General features: G+C 43.4%; 2 protein-coding genes across 3 annotated transcripts in view; one reads left to right on the top strand and one right to left on the bottom strand.

The window, feature by feature from the left end:
- The window catches only part of ANKMY2 (ankyrin repeat and MYND domain containing 2), a 28454-nt gene extending 12161 nt beyond the window's left edge, over positions 1-16293 (bottom strand). The window contains exons 1-4 of one of the 2 annotated variants that reach the window (XM_076331392.1): positions 16131-16293; positions 11875-11939; positions 3450-3588; positions 1474-1572 (exon numbers count right to left, since the gene is read on the bottom strand). In XM_076331392.1, the coding sequence (XP_076187507.1) occupies positions 1474-1572; positions 3450-3588; positions 11875-11939; positions 16131-16197 (370 nt within the window). In that variant the 5' untranslated portion in view covers positions 16198-16293. The remainder of the gene's footprint in view (positions 1-1473; positions 1573-3449; positions 3589-11874; positions 11940-16130) is intronic. The other variant, XM_076331391.1, reaches the window with a different exon arrangement.
- Positions 16294-16667: 374 nt separating this feature from the next.
- The window catches only part of BZW2 (basic leucine zipper and W2 domains 2), a 62110-nt gene continuing 57167 nt past the window's right edge, over positions 16668-21610 (top strand). Inside the window, exon 1 of the mRNA XM_076331390.1 lies at positions 16668-16741. The gene's annotated coding sequence lies outside the window, so the exon portion shown is untranslated. The remainder of the gene's footprint in view (positions 16742-21610) is intronic.

Here is a 21610-nt window from a genome sequence, read left to right as displayed (position 1 = left end):
CGTTCTCGGACACTTAAACAATACGAGACGGTTGTGTTGAAGTGAAAATACAGGTCCTCACTTTGGTTGTTGGGAAGGTCATCTGGACAGCAATAGCTGAGTCATTAAAATGACTCCACTTTTCCTGGTAATATTTTATCACCCATCCTTGCTAGAAATAGAGAAAAAGTGGTATATTTGGGGATATTAATGCAGGAATCTCCCAGCACTGTCAAGATGGGTAAAGAAGTAGAAAGGGTTTAGAAAAAAAAGACAAGAAAAAGAAACATGACAGAAAAAAGCCTGGTTCCATGTTTTGCCCAGGATCACACAGCACACTGGAATGACAAATCTTTTATCTTGTTCTAGTTAAGTTCAGGTCAATAAGTACTGACTACGTCAGAACAGGTTCCAAGACTTCTCCCTCTTCCACATGCAGAGGGAGAAGGGCAGGAGGTGACTCACCGCCAGCACACAGCATGCTCAAGGCAAAGCTCAGATGAGAGTTCCTGACTCCTAGCGCTACGTCCGTTCCCTCCCACAAAGGAAGCTCCAATTATGCACTCTGTACTGCAGAAGCACGTACCGGCACTTCAGACACCTCAGATGTTACCAGCTTCCTCTTTGTCCTGGTTTCGGCAGGGATAGAGTTAATTTCCTTCCTAGTAGCTGGTACAGTGCTGTGTTTTGGATTTAGGGTGAGAACAATGTTGATAACACACTGATGTTTTAGTTGTTGCTAGGTAGTGCTTACACTAGTCAAGGACTTTTCAGCTTCCCATGCTCTACTGACTGAGAAGGCTGGAGGTGCACAAGAAGCTGGGAGGGGGCACAGCCAGGACAGCTGACCCCAAATGACCAAAGCGATATTCCATACCATATGACGTCATGCTCAGTATATAAAGCTGGGGGAAGAAGAAGGAAGGGGGGGACGTTCGGAGCGATGGCGTTTGTCTTCCCAAGTAACAGTTACGCGTGATGGAGCCCTGCTGTCCTGGAGATGGCTGAACACCTGCCTGCCGATGGGAAGTAGTGAATGAATTCCTTGTTTTGCTTTGCTTGCGTGCACAGCTTTTGCTTTACCTATTAAGCTGTCTTTATCTCAACCCATGAGTTTTCTCACTTTTGCCCTTCCGATTCTCTCCCCCATCCCACCGGGGGGGAGTGAGCGAGCGGCTGCGTGGTGCTTAGTTGCCGGCTGAGGTTAAACCACGACACTCTTACTATTTGCAAAGAGATGATATTGCAAAACCTTGCACACCTGGAGAACAGCAGCATCTATTCTTACAGATAAGATCATTTGTGCTTTTATGAAACAAAGCACGGGAATAGAACACAAATTGACTCTGTTATAGGATGAGATGTGGAAAAAAAGCTGAACAACTGTGTCCGTTCAGAACAGGTATTAAATAATGTTTTTCCAATAAAAAGCAGCAGAATCTAACATTTTACTTCTTTAGGAGTTTAAGAAATGATAATAGACTTTCACCTTACCCACAAAAGCAGCCATCTGAGCTGCTGTCCTTCCCACAGAGTTGACAACATCAGTCTCTGCTCCAGCATCTAACATCATCCAGGTGATTTCTTTGTTTCCTGAAGTTGGGGGGAAGATATGGGGAATGAGAGAGAACAAACCAGAACTTGTAATTCTTTATGTTGTAGAAAAACAAGGAGTGAATTTCTTATGGACCAGGAATAACACTGAGGGAAATGAATGTTCTTAATGTCATTATTTTAAGAATGGATTAAAAGAAAGGCACAGTGCTGCCTCCTTATTTATGGTTCCAGAGGGTCAAATCAAAGTAAAAACTAAATTCAGGCAGGGTACAGCTCTGCTGTCTGTAATGCACAGTGTGGAGCTTATGGGAGTCATATGCATATAACTACACTAGAGCTTGGTCCCTCTAGATAGCAGTATAGAAGCAAATTCTACTGATCTAGTTTGACAGTTCAACTACAACATTTGCTATTCTAAGAAGAAAAACAAATCCAGTACTATTATGTAGCAGGAGCATAGAGAAGGGAACAGATTGTTCCTTTCGCGCAGTGGGAACTGGGTGTTCAGACTGGGCTAAAACCCAAGTAAAATGAAGCTAAAATTTGATGGGAAGATTAGATGACTTAATTGGTGCCCTTCAGAGACTAATAAGGACACTTGTCACCACTCATGCTGGTTCTGCTTTCAAAGGTATTCTTTCTTTATCAGTTTTTGTGCATATGCTAAGTACAGAAAAGCAAATATAAAAGAAGGGAGTGGTGGATGGAAATGAATGTTTCTGATTTAAAAACAAAGGCATCGTGTCAGTAGTGCTCATGTACCTTTTGCACTCACAGGTAACTGACCTTAAAGTCAACATTCAGAAGCATTCAAGCCCAGGATGACAGCTTAAAAGGTCAGCTGTGAGAAAACGGTAAAAATCCAGCATTTTCCATGAAGCTGCAGTAATTTAACAACCTCTAAGAGTTTGTTCCCATCTATCTGCTGCAGCTCTGACATTACTCAGTGCCACAGAATGCTGAAATTTCCCAAATCTTTTTACCAAAGTTTTAGCAGAAAAGCAATCCAATGATCCAGTTAAGGTTCATATACACACATATGCCTTTCTTTTTTCATACTTACGATGAAAGAAGGCAGAGTTTAAACTCTACCTGCTAAGAAATCTTACTTCCCTAGAATCTCCTTTTTGGGAAGACGTAAGTGGCCTAGTAGAAGATACTTAAAATAACCTAATATTCCCAAATCTAGTCTTTTTCCCAGAAGGAACAATGCTTTTTATGTAATGTCGTCTTCTCACTCAAGGAAATAATTATTCCTTTCATCGGGGAAAAAGAATAGCAAGAGGAAGGCTGCAAACCACCACTTGAAACAGGGAAGATATATACAGCTATAAGCACTCTCACGAAAAAAAAGTAAGGTGAGAGGGAAAATTAATGTGAGAAAACATGTTTTTAAAACTTACTAAATACATTTTTAAAAGTCCACAAGATAATGGCAAAAATAATGTAGGAGAAAGGCAAAATTTGAAAAATACTGGATTGATTTGACAAGCCTCAAATATTAATAAAAGCTACTGATTTGTAGTCCTAAAAAAAGGCAGTTTGGTGCAGTATCTTTTTCAGTGTAACACAGTATAATTAAACAGAACGTATCCCACTGCACACGGAAACAGTCTCAGGAGACTGAATTTTGAGATCTGACAAACACGACGAAGTACAGATAGACTATATGCTTCAAAATACTCAACAAAGTCAATTTTTATATGAAAAAGGATCTCGAGCCTGAACAGTAGCTATCCTGTTCCACTGTCCTGATGATTCTACTGGTCTTGACATATTCACATGGCTCACGTAAGTAACAGTAAACCTGAGTAATAGAAAGGTGTTGACATTTTCTTTAAATAATTAATTTATAGCAAATCGTACCTATCGATGTCATAAAAATCAGTGAGCTAAGTTTAGTAAGAAGTTACCTGAAAGTCCAGCAAACATCAAGGCAGTATATCCATGCTCATGTTCATTGCAGTTAACATCAGCCCCATGTCGCAAGAGCAGCCTGCACATGTCTATTTTCCCTTTGTACGCTGCATGCATTAGAGGGGTCATGCCATGCTAACAAAAGAAAGAAGTAGCGTACAACAAAGAATTAGTTATATCTCTTGATCTTCATACCACTAATAACTTTTACTTGTACATACATACTCAGTATAACTACCAAAGCCTCACATAATATTTAAGTTAGCAACAACAACAAAGTTCACAAAATCTTCCTGAAAAAATATGGTTACCAACTTGCAGTAGATTTTCCACTTCCATGTCACTTTTCTGATTATGCTGTGCTATGTATTTGAAAACAGACCAGTGTTGAATAAATGAAAACCATTTACTGCCGATTTGTCATTGGCCTTTTGTACAAGACATTAGTGTTAAAGACAACTAATGCTTCTGCTAGCGGGAAAAGCTTGTTTGAGAAAATTTGTTAGGTTCCTAAGTTATTTCTTTTCTCCCCTGCATTATATGATAAGCAACAAGAAAATTAGGAATAGGCTCTTGCTGTTTTCGCCATTACAAAGATTTGCAGTTTCTGAAACCCATCTTGCTCACTTTTAGTCACGATTACTGGTAATTGTGCTATCCTCCTCTCTCCCACTTATCCACCCTTTTGGTATTGTGTCTGTGATCTTACATCAGCCAGAGCTCTGAATGCCTGTGTAAGGATACACAGCTCTAGCTAGACTTTAGCAACCACACAGTCTCAAACCTTGCCTTTTGATAAACTGCACCAGAACAAAAAGGATTAGCTTCAGCAAGGGAGGCACTGAGTTTTTATTAGAGTTGCACTGGTGTAATTATAAATGCAAACCTGGGCAAACCCTAGGGGAAATTTTCAGAACTAGGGTGAATTGTTAGTGCAGGCTCTCTCCCTCTAAAAAGGGAAGGGAGAAGCACAGTTCTGTTTGAGAAAATTTCATGACATTCCATTTTTAGAATTTTATATGCCTTTTCCAATACGCTGTTTATTTTCACTTAACATCAGGTCAGGAATCATGTTATCAGCCAAGACATAGTACTTGCCCAAGAACATTCTCCAACACTGAATACAAGGGTGTGTTCCTTAGTCTGTCTGTGAAGGAAATCAAAATTGCATTTTCTTCCTTTTTTTTGCAGGTTAAGGCCGTGTGCTTGAATACACTCATGTACACCATTACTGCAGCTCTGTAAACGCATGGTAATGTGATACTCTGAAATAATGTAATTGTCAGTTTGAGCCTTAATATATTTCTTGTTTCAATTTATGATAGAATAAAACCCAATTGAGTTAAATTTATCAGTATAATTTTCAAAAAATTCCTAAAAGTGAGGGAAACTGGGAAAGTTAAAGTTATAATAATTTTTAAGTTATTATATTTTCATTATTCCCCTGAATACAATAAAAATATTCCACTGAAAACAATAAAAAATTATTACTTGATGCACTATATTTTAGTAACCTGAAATATTTTGGTAAACTGCAATATAAACTGCCATTAAAGAAACAAAAGACCTGAAGAGATCACTTCACAAACATGAAACAAATTTGTGATTGTTTTTGCTAGGTTTCATTTGTGGTCCTATAAAGGTAAGTAAAGGCTTTCTATCCTAATATATAAAATGTTATATTATGCTATATTATGTTATATTATGTTATATTGACAGCAATTTTTATGGGCCAATCCCAGTCTGGAGTCCTAGTATAGATTCGCCTCCTTTAGCAGTGCAGAAAAGTACTGCTGTAAGGGGATATGAATGAACACCATAAGGTTTTTGACTGGAGAAGGAACTTTTAAGAAAACAATGACTTTAAGTTTGATTATATCTTGAATGCCAGTTGTTTCAATTAAAAAAATCTGTCTGAGGATTCTAGGACAAAGGAAAGGGTTGAGTTGGGTTTTTTTGTCATCCCCCTCTCCTGGGAAACTTTTTTTAAAAGCCTTTGATTAAATTTTGAAAGTGTCAGGCTGTGGGGTGGATAAAAAAAACCATATTAAGCAGAAAACATGTGGACAGTTGTTAGAAAATTGGCTTTAAAGTCACACTAATATCAGCCTTTCACATTCACAGCAAACAAAAAAGGGACAGGCTAGACACAAGCTTAGCTGGAAAAGCTTGGTATCCTGTATTATGTTCCTATGCAGAAACTGAAATGACTGTAAATACTCTTCTCGGGCTGAATATCAAAGACAGCTCCAGCAACAGTTTGTTTTCTGACAGATGACATTTGGATTGTCAATACAACAGACTTAAAAGACTAAGCTAGCAGACAGTTTATTAAGCATACAGATGAAACAAATTATTTACTGTTCCAGTATGGAACATAGGATGAAGAATTCATTTTCTAGCAGCTACTATGTAACATTCTTCTGACGAAAAATCCAGTCTTTTAACCTCATTCCCTAGGACAAAAATGAATCTTTTCCAGTTCTGTTTACTTTGCAGGGACATTACATGGTTTACAGGGAGCAAAATTAACATCTCCTGCCTTCTGCAGGGCTGTTAAGTATTCCCTGTATGTCTGACTGTACATGGGGAATAGAGCTTGCAGTGCCTCTAGAAATTGCTTGGCACCTCCCTTGACTAGGTTCTTCAGCTCATCAACCAACAAGGACTCCCCGGCACAACGGGTCTATGCCTCATGGCCCAGCCAGCCCAGCCATTACACACCACCCTTCCCAGTTCCTGATGTTGAAAATACACCAGAAGCAGACTGAGGGATGGGATTCCAAAAGCTAAGCTGACCTAATGCTGCCATGGTGGGGGAGCCAACTGAAGAAGAAAAAAATACTACTGCAGGGTCAGTGGGCTGAATCAGCTGACAAGGGAAGAAAAGGATGTGTAGGGAGGCAGGAGGGGCAGATGAGTACCAGAACGAGGGAGGGCTTGGACTCCACCGCCAGAAGTGGGGGAAGAAGAAAGGAGGTCAGTCTCTCTCTCTTCAGCACCTGGGAGTGGTGTGCTTCCACAGGATGAATAAAAACAAATTTATAAAGATAATAAACTGGAAAAGCAACCTTCTGCCTTCTAGGAACTACGGAGGAAGTTTTCAACAACACTGTTTCTCAACCTTCGTTGACCAGAAGAATTGGGGAGCAGGGGATGGCCAGGGAGCAAGAGTTGGGACAAACAAAAAAAATACACAGACCATCTTGCATCCCAGTGACCTGTGCACATTTGGCAGAAAAACTGACTACGTTGCAAGCATTTAAACACTCATGCTGACTGTGTAAGAACACAGACATGATACATGTATATTTTTAAAAGCCATTGTTTTGTGGATAACACTTGATGATTTGCTACTGAAGTAGCCACATAGACTCACGTTACTCATGAGAAAAGAGGAATCCAAGTGGTCCTAACATTCCCAGTGTTTTACACTTCTCATGCTCACTTCACCCTTCTACTCAACTGTGGAAACATGGCCAAGATGGCACACATGGGCTGGATCACACTGGAGCGGCTCCCTCAGCAGGTATTGGGGTACACTATGACACTGCATGTGTGAACACTAGCTACCTAACTGGAGTTTAAGTCAGAGGTGATTTGGGTAAATAGAACCAGAAAAGAAAAGAAAAAACAAAACCAAAAGACTGTAAAAACCCTAGCTGAACAACTGTCGTAGACACTTGTGTGCTGACACTGTTAAAGCATCCACCTCTCCCTTTCCCAGCTCATTTTGCAATGAGGAACCCAGCCCCACATTAACGTGGAAAAAGTGCCTTATTTTATTCTTTAGATTCAGGCAACTATACCAGTTGTATTCATTCAGAAAATTACAAACTAAACACATAGACTGGAGGTTTGACTTTTATTTGAGACAATATTTGGGAAGTTACTAAAAAGGAAAAATAGGATGCAACAAGAGCAGGTGTCACAGGGAACACAGAAATACTAGTTGAGGAATGTCTTCAAAATCAACTCTCCTAAATAAAAAGGAGGAGCACTACTGAAATCAGACCAACTCATTAAGACTAGTTCAGGAAGGTATTTCGAACTGGATTGCAAAAATGTCTCTGACTTCTAACAGAAATGGTACTGAATGCTGCTAGTCTAGAAACACGACTTGAATATTCACTGGATGAAAGCCTTTAGAAATTTCACCCTTAAAGCTTTTGAGTAAGGTTGCCCTTACCTATCTTAAACTTACTGTAAGCTGGATTTGGAAGGTAGTCAACAGATACATGCACAAGTAATTTTAGCTATAGCCAAGTATGAACTAATTAGAATATGAACTACTGTTCAGTGAGTTTAGATGTCGATCATAGCTATAGTTCTCCTCCTTTATAGTCATCCTGCTGAGCTGTTGGTTTCACATATGTAACACATTAGATTTCTCTGATGATCTTTCTATTCATCTGCAGCGATGAAAAGTTGAAGTCTGCATCAGTCAGCGACCTCAACTGAAACCAGATAATTCTTCATAGCTGTTGAATTTTCTCTGGTTTGTGTATTTTGAAACACTATGTAAAAAACATCAAAAGACAGAACTCTTTCTCCTCAATAAAGGCCAAGGATCTGGGCATTTTCTGCTAGCATAGGAAGTTCATACTGGAATAGCAAGACAGATTAACTGAAGAACCCTCCATTGAACATAATCAGTACAAGTAAAGCTACACATCTCATACACTAATAAGCAGGCTGCTGCTGTAATTCCCAGAAAGTATTCAGTTCTGTAATTAGCATATGGAAGCGGACTGTTTCCAAAAGATGTATTTTATTACAGAAGTGAACAGCTGAATTACCAAACTAGAGGAAAAAAGTAATGCTGCTAATGCCAAATGATAGTTATGATAGTTCTGTATATAAGAAGATTATGAACGACCTTAATATTATTTTAAATACAGAAAAACCGTGAAGCCTTTTCAGGTCAAGTCTCTCTGCTTGATCTGCAGAAAATATGGGATTGTAGTACTACACTGCTCCTTTGCAACCTTAACTACCAACATGACTGGAGGAAAATTCCACGGCTAGAAATCCTATGCACTTCCTCTAGACTGCCTTTCCGTAATAAGATGAAATAATAAGGAAAGATCTTAGCCACACCCTGCAAATGGGTGGAGTTGAAGTCAGCAAACTGCCAACGTGAAGTCACAACACTATTTACAAGCTCTGTACTCCCAGGGAAAAGAAAATTCCTGAACATTTTCTTCCATACTACGTTTCCAAATTAGCAACCACTCCAACTAAAATAGGACAAAAAATAACTAAGCAGTGTGCATTTAAATGAAATGTATTTGTGCTTATTTTGCATCCATTTCCATTGCCCATCTATTTGTCCTAATATTTTGGCACACCTGAGCTTAAATGCCCCAGAAGTTTTAAATTTGCCAGAGTCAAACTGTTAAAGACAAGTTTTGTGGAAGAGTTATGTATTTCTTTGTTTTCATAAAGACAGTGATTAAGCTTAAATACCTTTCCTTTCTTTGACTACCTAAATACACAAAGAAACAACAACAAAAAAACCTGATTCAGTCAGAAAAGATGCTGGATAAAACCAGGACCGTATCTGCTGGATACCTACAAACTTCTGGAAGATGGGCATCTGTGAAACCAATTTGAATAAATACTCTGCTTTCAAGTGACCTACTGCTCTGGGTAGAGCACTGCAGATAGGAGGAGGTGAAAGGTGAGTCAGTCTTGGCACATGGGCAGGAAAAGCAAATAGACTTAAGAGGAGCGATTTTTTTATTTTTTAAATACATGTAACAACAGCAGAAGCAATGCTGAAACACTGTGTCCAGCTCATACCTACATTTTTGAAGGAAGAAGCTGAAACAACTGGAAAGGATTCGGAAAAGAGCCATGATTATAGCTCAGTTACTGAAGAAACATAACTTTAGGCAAGATACTTAAAAAGTGAATGCATTTGGAGGATATTAAAATGTGACTTGGTCCTTGTCTGAAGGTACATAGAGGAAAGATTGCTGATTGTCAGTAGTTTTTAATCTAGAAAAAAGCAGATCTAAGCAGTTAGAATATATGGTCAAACCAAAAATTAAAGGGACATCTTATGTGTTTATTTTTTAAAATCAGGAAGTGCAATATGTTCTGGATGCTGTGGATTCTCCAGCCTGTGGAAATTATTAAATTGTGACTGCATGTTTGCTGTACCACAAATAGAAGAGAGAATTACATTAAACCTGTGCTCATTCTGTGGATTCTCTCATGTAAAAAGGACTTTAAGGAAGGAAATGAGTTCTTAGTTCCCAACTGAATTGTGCTCCCATTTCAATATCTAAGCATTCAATTTTCAGGGCTGTTTCCTCTTAACATTAATAAAATAAGTAGTAATATAAATAATAATGTGAATTTCAGCATAAACAGCTAAGGCAGCAGCAGAAGAAAATAAGACCTGATGCAGCCTCCAGTTGTGTCAACGCTGAATAACAGATGAAGCTAATGTTTAACAGGGGTTTCACACACTCTATTTATGTATAGATATTAGAATAACACATTAGAGAGAAAATGGTTTATAATAGAAAAACTCTAAAAGTTGACATGAGATGACTGATGGTTTAAGAATCCTAAACAAATCTGAACCCTTTCCTGTTCAATATGCATCATTACACACTCTTGGGGGTAAAAAGGAGACTGCAAGAAGTCCATTGCATGAACTTTTTAAGCCTTATGTGCCTTGGGTGTATTTAGTCAGATGTGAGCATTAGGCAAGTATTGTTAATACTGTTCTTCTTTAACGATAGCCTGAGGCATAACTGAGTTATGTTTTCTATTAATAAACCATATCCTCTCAACAGTAATCCTGCATGTTGCACTAATACTGCATCAAGGGTGCAGTCGTTCAGCACTAGTTCAGCAATTACACTAGAAGAAAAGCTTTTAAAGTCCATACAATAAAGCACACTTGCAAACACACTTACATTGAACCTTGTGTTCCTAAAGTTTACTGTAAAGCTTAGTTTGAGTAGTTTGTCCGAAGCTTGTTGAAATTCATACATTAGAAATTAAGGTTTAAATATTTAACTGTATTTAAGAACAATCAGAAAATGGATCTGTTGGCAGCACAAAAAAGGCTAACAACATTCCAGGAAGATAACCAGTAGATGAAGTGATAATTTTCCTCTATTCAGCATTCATGAGACCACATCTACAATACCCTGTCCAATTTTGGGCCTTCCAGTAGAACAAAGACATGGATAAACTGCAGTGAGTTCAGTGGAGTACCACCAAGACATGGTGGGAACTTGAGCACTTGTGCAGTGAAGAGAGGCTGCAGGAACTGGGCTTGTTCAGCCTGGAGAAGAGATGGCTTTGGTGGGACCCAACAGCAGCCTGTCAGTGCCTACAGGAAGATCACTGAGAAGACAGAGCCAAACTCTTCAGCTATGGTGGCAGGAGGGCAAGAGACAATGAGAGAAGTTGAAATAGCGGTTCAGACATAAGGGAAAAAACATTTTCACCATAAGCACAGTAAGGCAGTGGAATAAGTTGCCCAGAAGTATTGTGCAGTCTCCATCCTTGGAGGTTTACAAGGCCAGACAGGATAAAGCTCAGAGCAATCTCATGTGACCTCGGAGCTGAAGCTGCTTTGAGTGGGAGGGTGAACGAGAGACCTTCTGAGGTCCCTTCTAGCCTGAATTTCCCAGTGATCCTACGAAATGATAAAGCTGGGAAAAAAACACAAATTGACATTTAAATTGATAAATTACACATTGATCTAACATGCAAGCTGGCCAATTACAGTTTTGCTTCCATGTTACTCTTCATATTAATGTTGCACGCTTTAGAAAAACATTGTAAAAAGAAAAAGAAGAGGAAACATATAAACATCACACAAGGGTCCTTTCTCCACGAACTTCCTCCCATTTCAGGTAGCACTTAAGGATTTTACCTTCTACATGTCTATCACATCTGTCTCTGCAAAAGACTGTGTGTTTTCCACTTCTGACCTAGCCGCTCACTGAGTACGTTTATTGTTCTGCAAGGATAAGGCTTTGGGCGATGAGATGCAAGCGTGAGATGGGGACAGGTATTATTTATCCACACTATCTGCTGCTATCTAAGCAGAGGGACTACAGTTTGGTGGAGGTGACAAGAAGTCAGGGAGCACCCCCCACGTGTCTTGCTGCAGTGTTCATCTTACCTTACAGACACCAAAGTTCATGCAGGAGCTTGAGAGAAAATACAAACAGTGTAGTACTTTAAGTAACATTAATCTTTAAACTTTCTTAAAAAAAAGTAAAAGCGCTTCAAAGGTTCATCATTCAGCTGCAGGCTAGAAATATCTTCAGAATAACTCTGATTTCCAGGAGTCTGTATAGCAATGTTACTTAACAACAAGAAGGCCTTCAGACCTAGTATTTTCCTTGCTAAACCCAGCATAATGCTTGTACAGTTTCGCTGTACCTCATCCAAGCAATTGACACGGACATTCTTGCTGCCCAGTAGCCTTCCAGCCTCCTCGGTGTTTCCTTTAATTAAAAAAAAAAGACACAAAGAGAGAGAAGGGGTGGGGGGTGAGAAAGGGAATAAATTGAGAATCGAGAGGAAAAAGATCAGTTCCACTCCTGATTAGAGTCAAAATCTTTGTAGATTAACCAGCTGGGATGTAGATTAACCACCAATAAGTCAATTGCACTTAGTGAAGAGGCTTAGGAATGAACAGTGTTCTGTTCTAGAAGCTAAAAGCCAAGAAGTCACAACATCAAAGAGCAGTCTGCGAGCATGCACTAGAAGTAAAAATCTATTTTTCGTGAAGTAACTGATCTCCACACACAAGAACAGGATGCTAATATGTTTCTTCATAAAGTGCATCAGAACAATTCTGAATGAGTAAAATGGTACTGAGCATTTTAACACATTCTGCACTTTGACCTCTTTTGGACCATCTTATGTCTAAAAGAGCTAAATTCTCACAAAAGGGAATTATCCCATTTCAAAGACTTTTATGGTCTGAATGAAACATGCTTTATAATTTACTCACGTTTCCTTTCCTGTTTAAATTTGAAACTTGCAACATTCCACCTCCCAGGTCCACAAAAGTGGAAGGAATTTGATTTTGGTAATGGAAAATAGAGGTGGAAAGGGCAAGGATGGAGGTAGCTTGATCACTGACATTTCTAAAAATTGTCAAATGCATAAGTAGACTGAGGTCTGAAAAAAAAAAAAAACCAACTGCGCAAGGAAAAATAGGCCATAACTTTGTATTTTTCAATTTGCTACAAGAATCCTTTCAGTTAAGCCACAGATCTAAGAACCTGATTTAAAGCCCTTCGAAGGCCTATTCAGTAATGTCAATGCAACTTCAACAGACATTCAAACAAATAGAAATAAAAGAACATTCAAAGAGTCTAAGTTTGGGGAATGAAATTTATTGCAAATTAACAGAAACTTCTGATCACTGATTCAATCATAAGCAAAGCTCTTTCAGCAGTGATGTGCTTAATAAAAATAAGCATTACATCCCTGATTTTGATGACAGGCTTCACGTTTATCTTCACTATATCACAAGGAGGTGGGTGCTCTTCCAGCAAATTTTCAGCAAAGCAGCTCTTGCAACTTCAGTTTTGGCTCATTACAAATACTAGAAATAATTTCTTTTCATAAGCTTTTGGTGTGGTTTAACCATGCTAAACAAGTTTCTTTACCTGTTTTTCTTTAAATTAATTATTTTAGGGAAAAAAGCCAGTCACCTGAGTCACCTCACTTGATAAAGACCCAGTAAAATACACTGAATGACAGTCAGGGCACTGTCAACTAGCCTACTGCCCCCAAATATATATATATTTTTTTAAACATGTGAGAAGCTTTTTAGGACCTGGAGTAGTTTTCAGAAGAACATTCCAGCAAAAGAACAAGCATCAGAAAGAGCAAGTCTTCAAGGGGTGATCTTCAAAGTAAATTTTGATACAAGTACAGCAAAGCAAAATTGCATTTACAAGTTCAGGTTCTGTATGACAAAACATTGAAGGATTTCCAAAGAAGATATTAAACTGACGGAAGTCAGACTTCTAGAATTGGCTAGAGCTTAAAGTTGGAGCCAGGCTGTTCATAGTGGTGCGTGGTAGGAGGCCGAGAGACAAAAGGCAGAAGTTAAAAGTAAAAGAAGCTTCAGACTGGATATAAGGAAAAACATTTTCACTATGAGGCCAGTAAGGCAGGAGAACAGGCTGCCCAGAGACACTGTGCAGTCTCCATCCTTGGAGGTTTTCAAGGCCTGATATGATAAAGCCCTGAGCAATCTTGTTTGACCTCACAGCTGACCTGTTTTGAGCAGGAGGTTGGCCTAGAGACCTCCTGAGGTCCCTTCCACCCTGAACCATCCCATGACCCTAAGCATAAGTATCAGGTAAGTTAGATAGAAGTGTCTGCAAGACGAAGGCCTGAAACTCTGATTAAGTGTCAATCTGAGTCAATCAAACTGATTCCGATCCACAATAAATGCATTGCTGACTGCCCTATGCTTGTGTCTCTGACACAGAGGAACATTTTAATGTCATTGAGAGTGAAGCCCCAAAACTATAAATAAAATTTCTTATGGGTTCAAATTGCCTCAAAACTACATATAGAAATGCATGGAGCACATCAGGTGTTTTTAGTTTACCTTCAAGTAACAAATCACAGAATCATAGAATGGTTTGGCTTGGAAGGGACCTTTAAAGGTCATCTAGTCCAACCCCCCTGCCATGGGCAGGGACATCTTCAACTAGATCAGGTTGCTCAGAGCCCCGTCCAACCTGGCCTTGAATGCTTCCAGGGATGGGGCATCCACCACCTCTCTGGGCAACCTGTGCCAGTGTTTCACCACCCTCAGTGTAAAAAATGTCTTCCTTATATCTAGTTTATGTCTACCCCCCTTTAGTTTAAAACCATTCCCCCTTGTCCTGTCGCAACAGGCCCTGCTAAAGAGTTTGCCACCATCTTTTTTATAAGCCCCCTTTAAGTACTGATAGGCTGCAAGAAGGTCTCCCTGGAGCCTTCTCTTATCCAGGCTGAACAACCCCAACTCTCTCAGCCTTTCTTCATAGGAGAGGTGTTCCATCCCCCTGATCATTTTCGTGGCCCTCCTCTGGACCCGCTCCAGCAGGTCCGTGTCTTTCTTATGCTGAGGGCTCCAGAGCTGGACGCAGTACTCCAGATGGGATCTCACCAGAGCAGAGGGGCAGAATCACCTCCCTTGACCTGCTGGCCATGATTCTTTTGATGCAGCCCAGGATATGATTTGCCTTCTGGGCTGTGAGCTGGCTCATGTCCAGCTTTTCATCCACCAGTACCCCCAAGTCCTGCTCGGCAGGCCTGCTCTCAATCCCTTCATCCCCCAGCCTGTATTGATACCGGGGGTTGCCCCGACCCAGGTGCAGGACCTTGCACTTGGCCTTGTTAAACCTCAGGAGGTTCACACAGGCCCACTTCTCAAGCTTGTCCAGGTCCCTCTGGATGGCATCCCATCCCTCTGGTGTGTCGACCACACCACTCAGCTTGGTGTCATCTGCAAACTTGGTGAGGGTGCACTTGATCCCACTGTCTATGTCACTGATGAAGATATTAAACAGTACCGGTCCCAATGTGGACCCCTGCGGGATGCCACTCGTCACCAATCTCCATCTGGACATTGAGCTGTTGACCACTACCCTCTGGATGCTCACAATTTTCAAAATACCATTTGGAGTATAACTGTTTAGACAGGGCTGTGAAGTTCATGTTGCTGGACCATGAAACCTAACTGTTACAGCAAGCGTGACGGAAAGTCCCCCAGCAATAAGCATATGTGCCACATAATATGGTGAAACTGCAACGCTTACATGAAATGCAAAATAAAACAGTCTAAGGGATAAGAGGTGCAAAATACCCTGGACAAGCTCAAGTTCTGTTAACTTAAGAACATCCTGCCTGCAGGGACATCCTGGTCTGGCAACAGCACATAGGGAAACCCGTAACAGGCTAAAGAACTGGATTATGCCCAAGAAAACATTTTTTTGCAGAGCACATTAATGTAAGTCATTTGATGTCAATGTACACTACTAATATGAACACACATAAGAAAGATGTAAGCTTTCCTTGGCAGAGTTAGACCTTTGCATTCCCTGGATGACACAGGCCTGCCCCTCGTACGGCAAGTGTGAGAGAGAAGTCCGCTCTGACTTCCAGGGGAACAGCCATTTTCCCCGTTTGGGAGAAGGGGGACGGGGCCCAAAGGCGGGGGCTGGAAGGAAGGCAGGCAGGCCCGTATCACGGGCCCCCGAGAACGGCGATCCGAGGAGCCCTGCCGTGCCCGCGGCCGAGGGGAGCCCGCGGCCCGCGCGAGGCCAGTAACGGCTCCAGCACCCCCGCCGAGGGGCCGCGGCCTGCCCTCCGCCCGCCGCCGCTAACGCCGCCGGCGGCGGGTGTGAAACCAAACCCTCCTCGGATACAGCCGGCGGGGCCGGTGCGGCGGGGTGCCGCCCGGGCTCTACGAGGCCCGCCGGAGCTGCGACACGGCCCGGCCCACGGCGGCAGGGCAGGGGGAAGGGCGCAGGGCACAGCGCTGCGCAGCCTCCGCCGAGAGGGGCGCCGGCGGCAGCCTCACCAGCCCGCGACGAGGAGGTGAAGGCGCCGTGGCCAGGCCCGCCGGGGCAGCACTGCCGCCCACCGCCGCGGAGGGGCGAGGGCCCGGCCGGGCTCACCTGCGGCGATAACTCCCAGCAAGTCCTTCTCCTCCGGGCTCAGGTCACCTCTCCTGGGGGGAGCCATCGCGCCCCCCTGCCTCCCGCAGACGGTAAGGCGGACTCGGGACGGTGCCGCCTGGCGAGGCGAGCTCAGCCCGGTCGCGGCGACAGCCCGGGCCCGGCGGCACCCCCCAGCCGTCCCCTCCCGGCAGCGCCCACCCCCGCCCCGCTCCTCATGGCGACTTCCTCCCACAGCTCCGCCTCGCCAGGGGCCGGCCGCGGGGTAAACCATTTCCGCCGAGGCGTGGGGGGAGTTGGGCGCCGGCAATCCCCCTCCGCCGGCTTCCCAGCTCGGCGCTGCCGGAGAGAAGGAGATTGTTCCTCTCTTGCCCTCGTTTTGAAGCTGAGAAACGGGTTCTGCTTTTCTTTTGCCCACCTTTCTGGCTTCCCTGCGGCTCCTCCTCCGTTCTCCCCCCGGGGAGGTGCCGGGAGTGGTGCGGCCGGGCGGAGGGGGTGGCCGCAGAGGCGCCCGTGTGTCAATGTGTCTGTCCTTCACTCCTCCATTGTCTGCCGCCGCCGCTGCCGCCGCGCCTGCCCTCCCCTCCCCGGACCGCGCAAACACCCGACAGGTGCGGCGGGCGGGCGGGCGCCCCTCACGGCCGGGACGCCCCTCACGGCCGGGACGCCCCGCGGAGAGCGCGGCCGCCGCCGGGCGGGAGCGGCGCCTCAGCCCCGTGGCGGCGCTGCCCGGGCGGGCGGCGGGCGGCGTCCGAGGGCTGCGGTGGGGCAGCGCCGGGCGGGCGGGCGAGGCGCGGGACCTGTGCGCGGCGGCCATCGCGGGTCCGGGCGTGCGCCGCGGCGGGATTGACCGGGTGCCCGCGGAGGAAACCCGCGCGGGGAAATGCCGCCGGGCGCGGGTTTGCGCGCCGCGGCTGCCCTCGCCTCCCCGGCCGCTGCGAGGGGCGAAGCGCCCGGGCGCCTGCTGCGGGCGCGGAGGAGCCCGCTGGAAGCCCCGAGGCTCCCGGAACGGGCGGCGCTGGGTCTGCTGGCGGGAGAGCGGCGGTGCGGGCTGGCACCCGCGGCTGGCCGGCCCTGGTACCCAGCGGCCCGTCCTTCCGCGGGGGCTGCTTTCTTGCCTTTTTATGGCATCGGTTTGTGGGGTGTTTTTTTCTAGGCAGGAAAAGGTGTTTATTCGGCTAAAGCGGCCGAATAAAGCCCTGGTGGTGTCACGGCATCGCGTCTCTAAAAGGAAGCAGACTTTGATGAATCGGGAAGGGAAATAACGCGTTTGGGGTGTTTAGAGCGGTGCCTTTTGTTAGCGCCTTTCTAAAATTAAACCGTCGTTGGAAAAATGATCTTTGTTACGGATCCAACTTTCCACTCCTCCAGCTGAAGCTTAGTAGGTACAGGGATGATCCTGCAGATCCCCAGTAAGGGACAGAGACGGGTTTAACATCCTTGATTTCTGCGTGTGTTTGTACGAGAGAGAAAAGCAGAACCCTAGTATTCGGTGGTACTTTTTACCCTCCTTTGTCCTACTCTTCAATGTATAATTTTTATATCCTTTCTTTTAAGGAACCTATTTTTCCCTGTAACTACTTTTTGAAAGCATAGCCTTATCAGCAAGCTATTTTTTTTCTTTCCTTAGTACTTGCAGGTCATCTCATGGCTACTTATTTATGGGAATCTCTCTCTCTCTCTTAAATACTAATCTTGTTCTCTGTTTTCACATTTATTGATTACTTGACTGACTTCCAGAAATGGTGAAGTCCCGTTGTTTGCTTCCTGGTTCATAGAAGAGCACGCTCTCTGAATCTAGTGTATCTTCAAAACTACTTGGGTACAAAACCAAAATGTGATACGATTTTATTTTAACAAAGCAGTCAAATTCTGTATGTTTTCTTGATTTTAAAAATCACGGAAGTACAGGGATGTACCGCCATCTAGTTTTACTTGAATCAACAAGTGTAAATAAGAGAGATTGCTTTGGACTTCAGATTATAACAGATTCCCTTGACTTTTTTTGTGTGAAACCAAAAATGCTTAGAAGGAAATGTCCTCAAGACAAAAGTGCTTTTTATGTTCTGGTCCAGAAAGATGTCCCCGTGTAGTGGTAACAGAAGTCTGTCACTGGCTCAACCGTGAAGGCTGAAATTAGGGTTTAAGTGCTCTTTTGTTGGTTCACTGCAGGGTGTGAATTTTACCCGCTGTGAACAAATTTTGTGATAGTATAGTACACTGATAATCTCTGTGGCACTATTAAATAACAAGAGCCTACAAGCTTCCTTTCACGTGCCAGAAAAAACCTGTCACGCGTTCAACGTACAGAAGTATGCATATTGCATTCCTTTTTTTTAATGTGAGAATGTCAGTACTGTCACTGCACCCTAGTTCACAAAGTAAATAGGCAAACACAATTTTTCCTTGGCAGCCTCACTGGAGCTCGTTTGGTGACTTAAGGCTGCAGGAGTGCTCCATCTGTAAGGGTAATAGAATACTTTAACACTAGTTAAAAATGTTTCTTGCTCTTACGTACGGAAGGCTTCTGTATGACCTTCAGTCTGGTAGTTTGCGGACATTTCATGATCTTCGGTTTATCATTGCGACATCATGATGAGGTAATGAAGTAGCATTGCCTCCATTTTATCTATAGAATTTGAAGCATGGAGGCAGCAAGTGATTTTTCCAAGGTGGTGTAGGGAGTCTGTGTCAGGGCATGGAACTGGAATCTGAAAATGTAGGTTCCTGTACTTTTGTGTCTTGCCTCTTAATGTCTTTTCTTTTATCTCCTGTGTCCGGTTGTTACACATATTTAAGTTGTTGGTATTACTGGGTGGTAATTAATAATTTAAGTTGTGGGTATTACAGAGAGAAAAGGACATGTTAACCTCACTGCGACTCAATATTGTTTAGATTTCAAATTATAAGTATTATATATAAAACATTCCTTACTTCCTCATCAGGATATACATCTGATACTTTTGATTTGTGAAGCAGGTGCAAGTGGTGACTCTTCTTCCCCTCCGGTTTGCTGGTTCTAGTGTGTGCAGTTCCGCTCCTGGTAATTTATGATGGCTATTGTAATCCATGTGTAGGTGATCCTAAACACCTGACGTTTACTGCAACTGTCGAGAGCAAGATCCATGCAAGAAAATAACAACGATTTCTTTCATTGAGTATTAGTAATACAGTATACAGTACAATAAATGCCTTTTCTTGGGTCAAGCTAGGGGAGAAGGGACTGCTTTATGCCTTGGAGAGTGCACCATGAAACTCTCGTCTTTGGACGTGGAAGGGAGGAAAAGGAGATGGTGAACCGGTTTCACTGGTTTCAAGCTGTTTTCTGTCAAATTACTAACCTTCGCTTGTATCTTGGAGGCTTGCTTGAATTATGGCCATGTACTCTGCTGCTCTGCTAGTGGTAGTATGGGTCAAAGATCCTATAGCCTCTTTCTATGCCAGGGCTTAGCATGATCAGAAACTTGGTCTGACCCACCACATTTTATCTAGGGAAAAATAAAAGAACAGGTCAAACAAGTACTGATATTCCTGTGACTTACTCTCCTAGCTCCCATCCCACTGGTTCACAACTAAGGACTTCCCTTTGTATTGGATCGCCTGCGGTGGGTTTTTTGAATTTAGGTAAACTCTGCATCTGCAGCATCCTGTGATTATAACTTCCACAGCTGCTTGAAAAAGGACCTCTTTTTATTTGTTTTTGAACCTGCTACTTCACCCTTTCATTTGATTCCCCACCCCCAACCCCCAGTTCCTGTTTTGGGAGATGATGGAGACTTGTTCCCTGTTCACCCTTGACATGCAGGCTCGACGGACCTGTATTGTCCCCTGCCACTGTCTTTTTGCCGAGCTGAAGTCTTAAGTCTATTTAATCATTCCTATATAAAAGCCATTTCATATGGTTCTCAAGTGCATTTTTGTAAAATGGTTCTGTCTTCTGCATGGCCTGGGCTATGGGAAATCTCCTTCATGTGAAGCTGAGCCTTTCAGACAGAACTTTGATGGGTTTTGGTCCTGCTCTCTCCAATCTTGATAGTTATATCCTGGCCAAAGTGAGGAGTATCTAATAGGATTATTCATTTAGATCAATTTAAGGTCATGCAAGTTCAAGGGTTTTTTATTGCTGGAAATATCCTCTGTTTTTTCCTTTCAGATCTCACAGATACTAATCTGTGGATAGGTTACTTTTTTCCCCCAGTTGGTTGGCATTGTATAACTCTTTGACTTCGTTAAGTATTTTTATTTTAAGTGGGGCTTTTTTTTAGTTTTCATCTGGTTTTGGATCTCAGGACAGCCACTGGATCTATGATATGATCTGTCAACATTGCTAAGTCTTGTTTTGTACCAGAAGGTAGATTATAAAAAGACGGCGAAAGAATAAATGAAAGCAGCCAGGGACTGGTGAGCACGATATGTGTTCGAACACAATAGGTATATCTTTGAATGACAAGGTATTCCTATAGCTGGGGTCCTCATCTGAGACATGGATAGAGATCTCCATCTGCTGCCAATTCCCTGTGGGACCTTGCACAAAGTTAGGCTTTCTCTACACTTTGAAATTTAGGAGAAAATCCCAACACTTGACTCTAAGCTGTATCCAAAGTCTGGCAAAGCGAGACCTGTGCTCGCTTCATATTCTCTTGAACCCTGACTTAGAATCATAGAATCATAGAATCATTGAGGTTGGAAAAGACCTCTAAGATCATCGAGTCCAACCGTCAACCCAACACCACCATGCCCACTAAACCATGTCCCTAAGTGCCTCATCTACTCGTCTTTTAAATACCTCCAGGGATGGTGACTCAACCACTTCCCTGGGCAGCCTGTTCCAATGTCTCACCACTCTTTCAGTAAAGAAATTTTTCCTTACATCCAATCTAAACCTCCCCTGGCGCAACTTGAGGCCATTTCCTCTTGTCCTATCGCTTGTTACTTCGGAGAAGAGACCGACACCCACCTCGCTACAACCTCCTTTCAGGTAGTTGTAGAGAGCGATGAGGTCTCCCCTCAGCCTCCTTTTCTCCAGGCTAAACAACCCCAGTTCCCTCAGCCGCTCCTCATAAGACTTGTTCTCCAGACCCCTTACCAGCCTCGTTGCCCTTCTTTGGACACGCTCCAGCACCTCAACGTCCTTCTTGTAGTGAGGGGCCCAAAACTGAACACAGGATTCGAGGTGCGGCCTCACCAGTGCCGAGTACAGGGGCACGATCACTTCCCTACTCCTGCTGGCCACACTATTTCTGATACAGGCCAGGATGCCATTGGCCTTCTTGACCACCTGGGCACACTGCCGGCTCATGTTCAGCCAGCTGTCAACCAACACCCCCAGGTCCTTTTCCGCCAGGCAGCTTTCCAGCCACTCTTCCCCAAGCCTGTAGCGCTGCATGGGGTTGTTGTGGCCGAAGTGCAGGACCCGGCACTTGACCTTGTTGAACCTCATACAATTGGCCTGGGCCCATCGATCCAGCCTGTCCAGGTCC

The sequence above is a fragment of the Aptenodytes patagonicus genome, chromosome 2 (genome assembly GCF_965638725.1).
Source record: "Aptenodytes patagonicus chromosome 2, bAptPat1.pri.cur, whole genome shotgun sequence".
NCBI classification, from domain to species: domain Eukaryota; kingdom Metazoa; phylum Chordata; class Aves; order Sphenisciformes; family Spheniscidae; genus Aptenodytes; species Aptenodytes patagonicus.
This window is presented reverse-complemented; position numbering and strand designations above follow the sequence as displayed.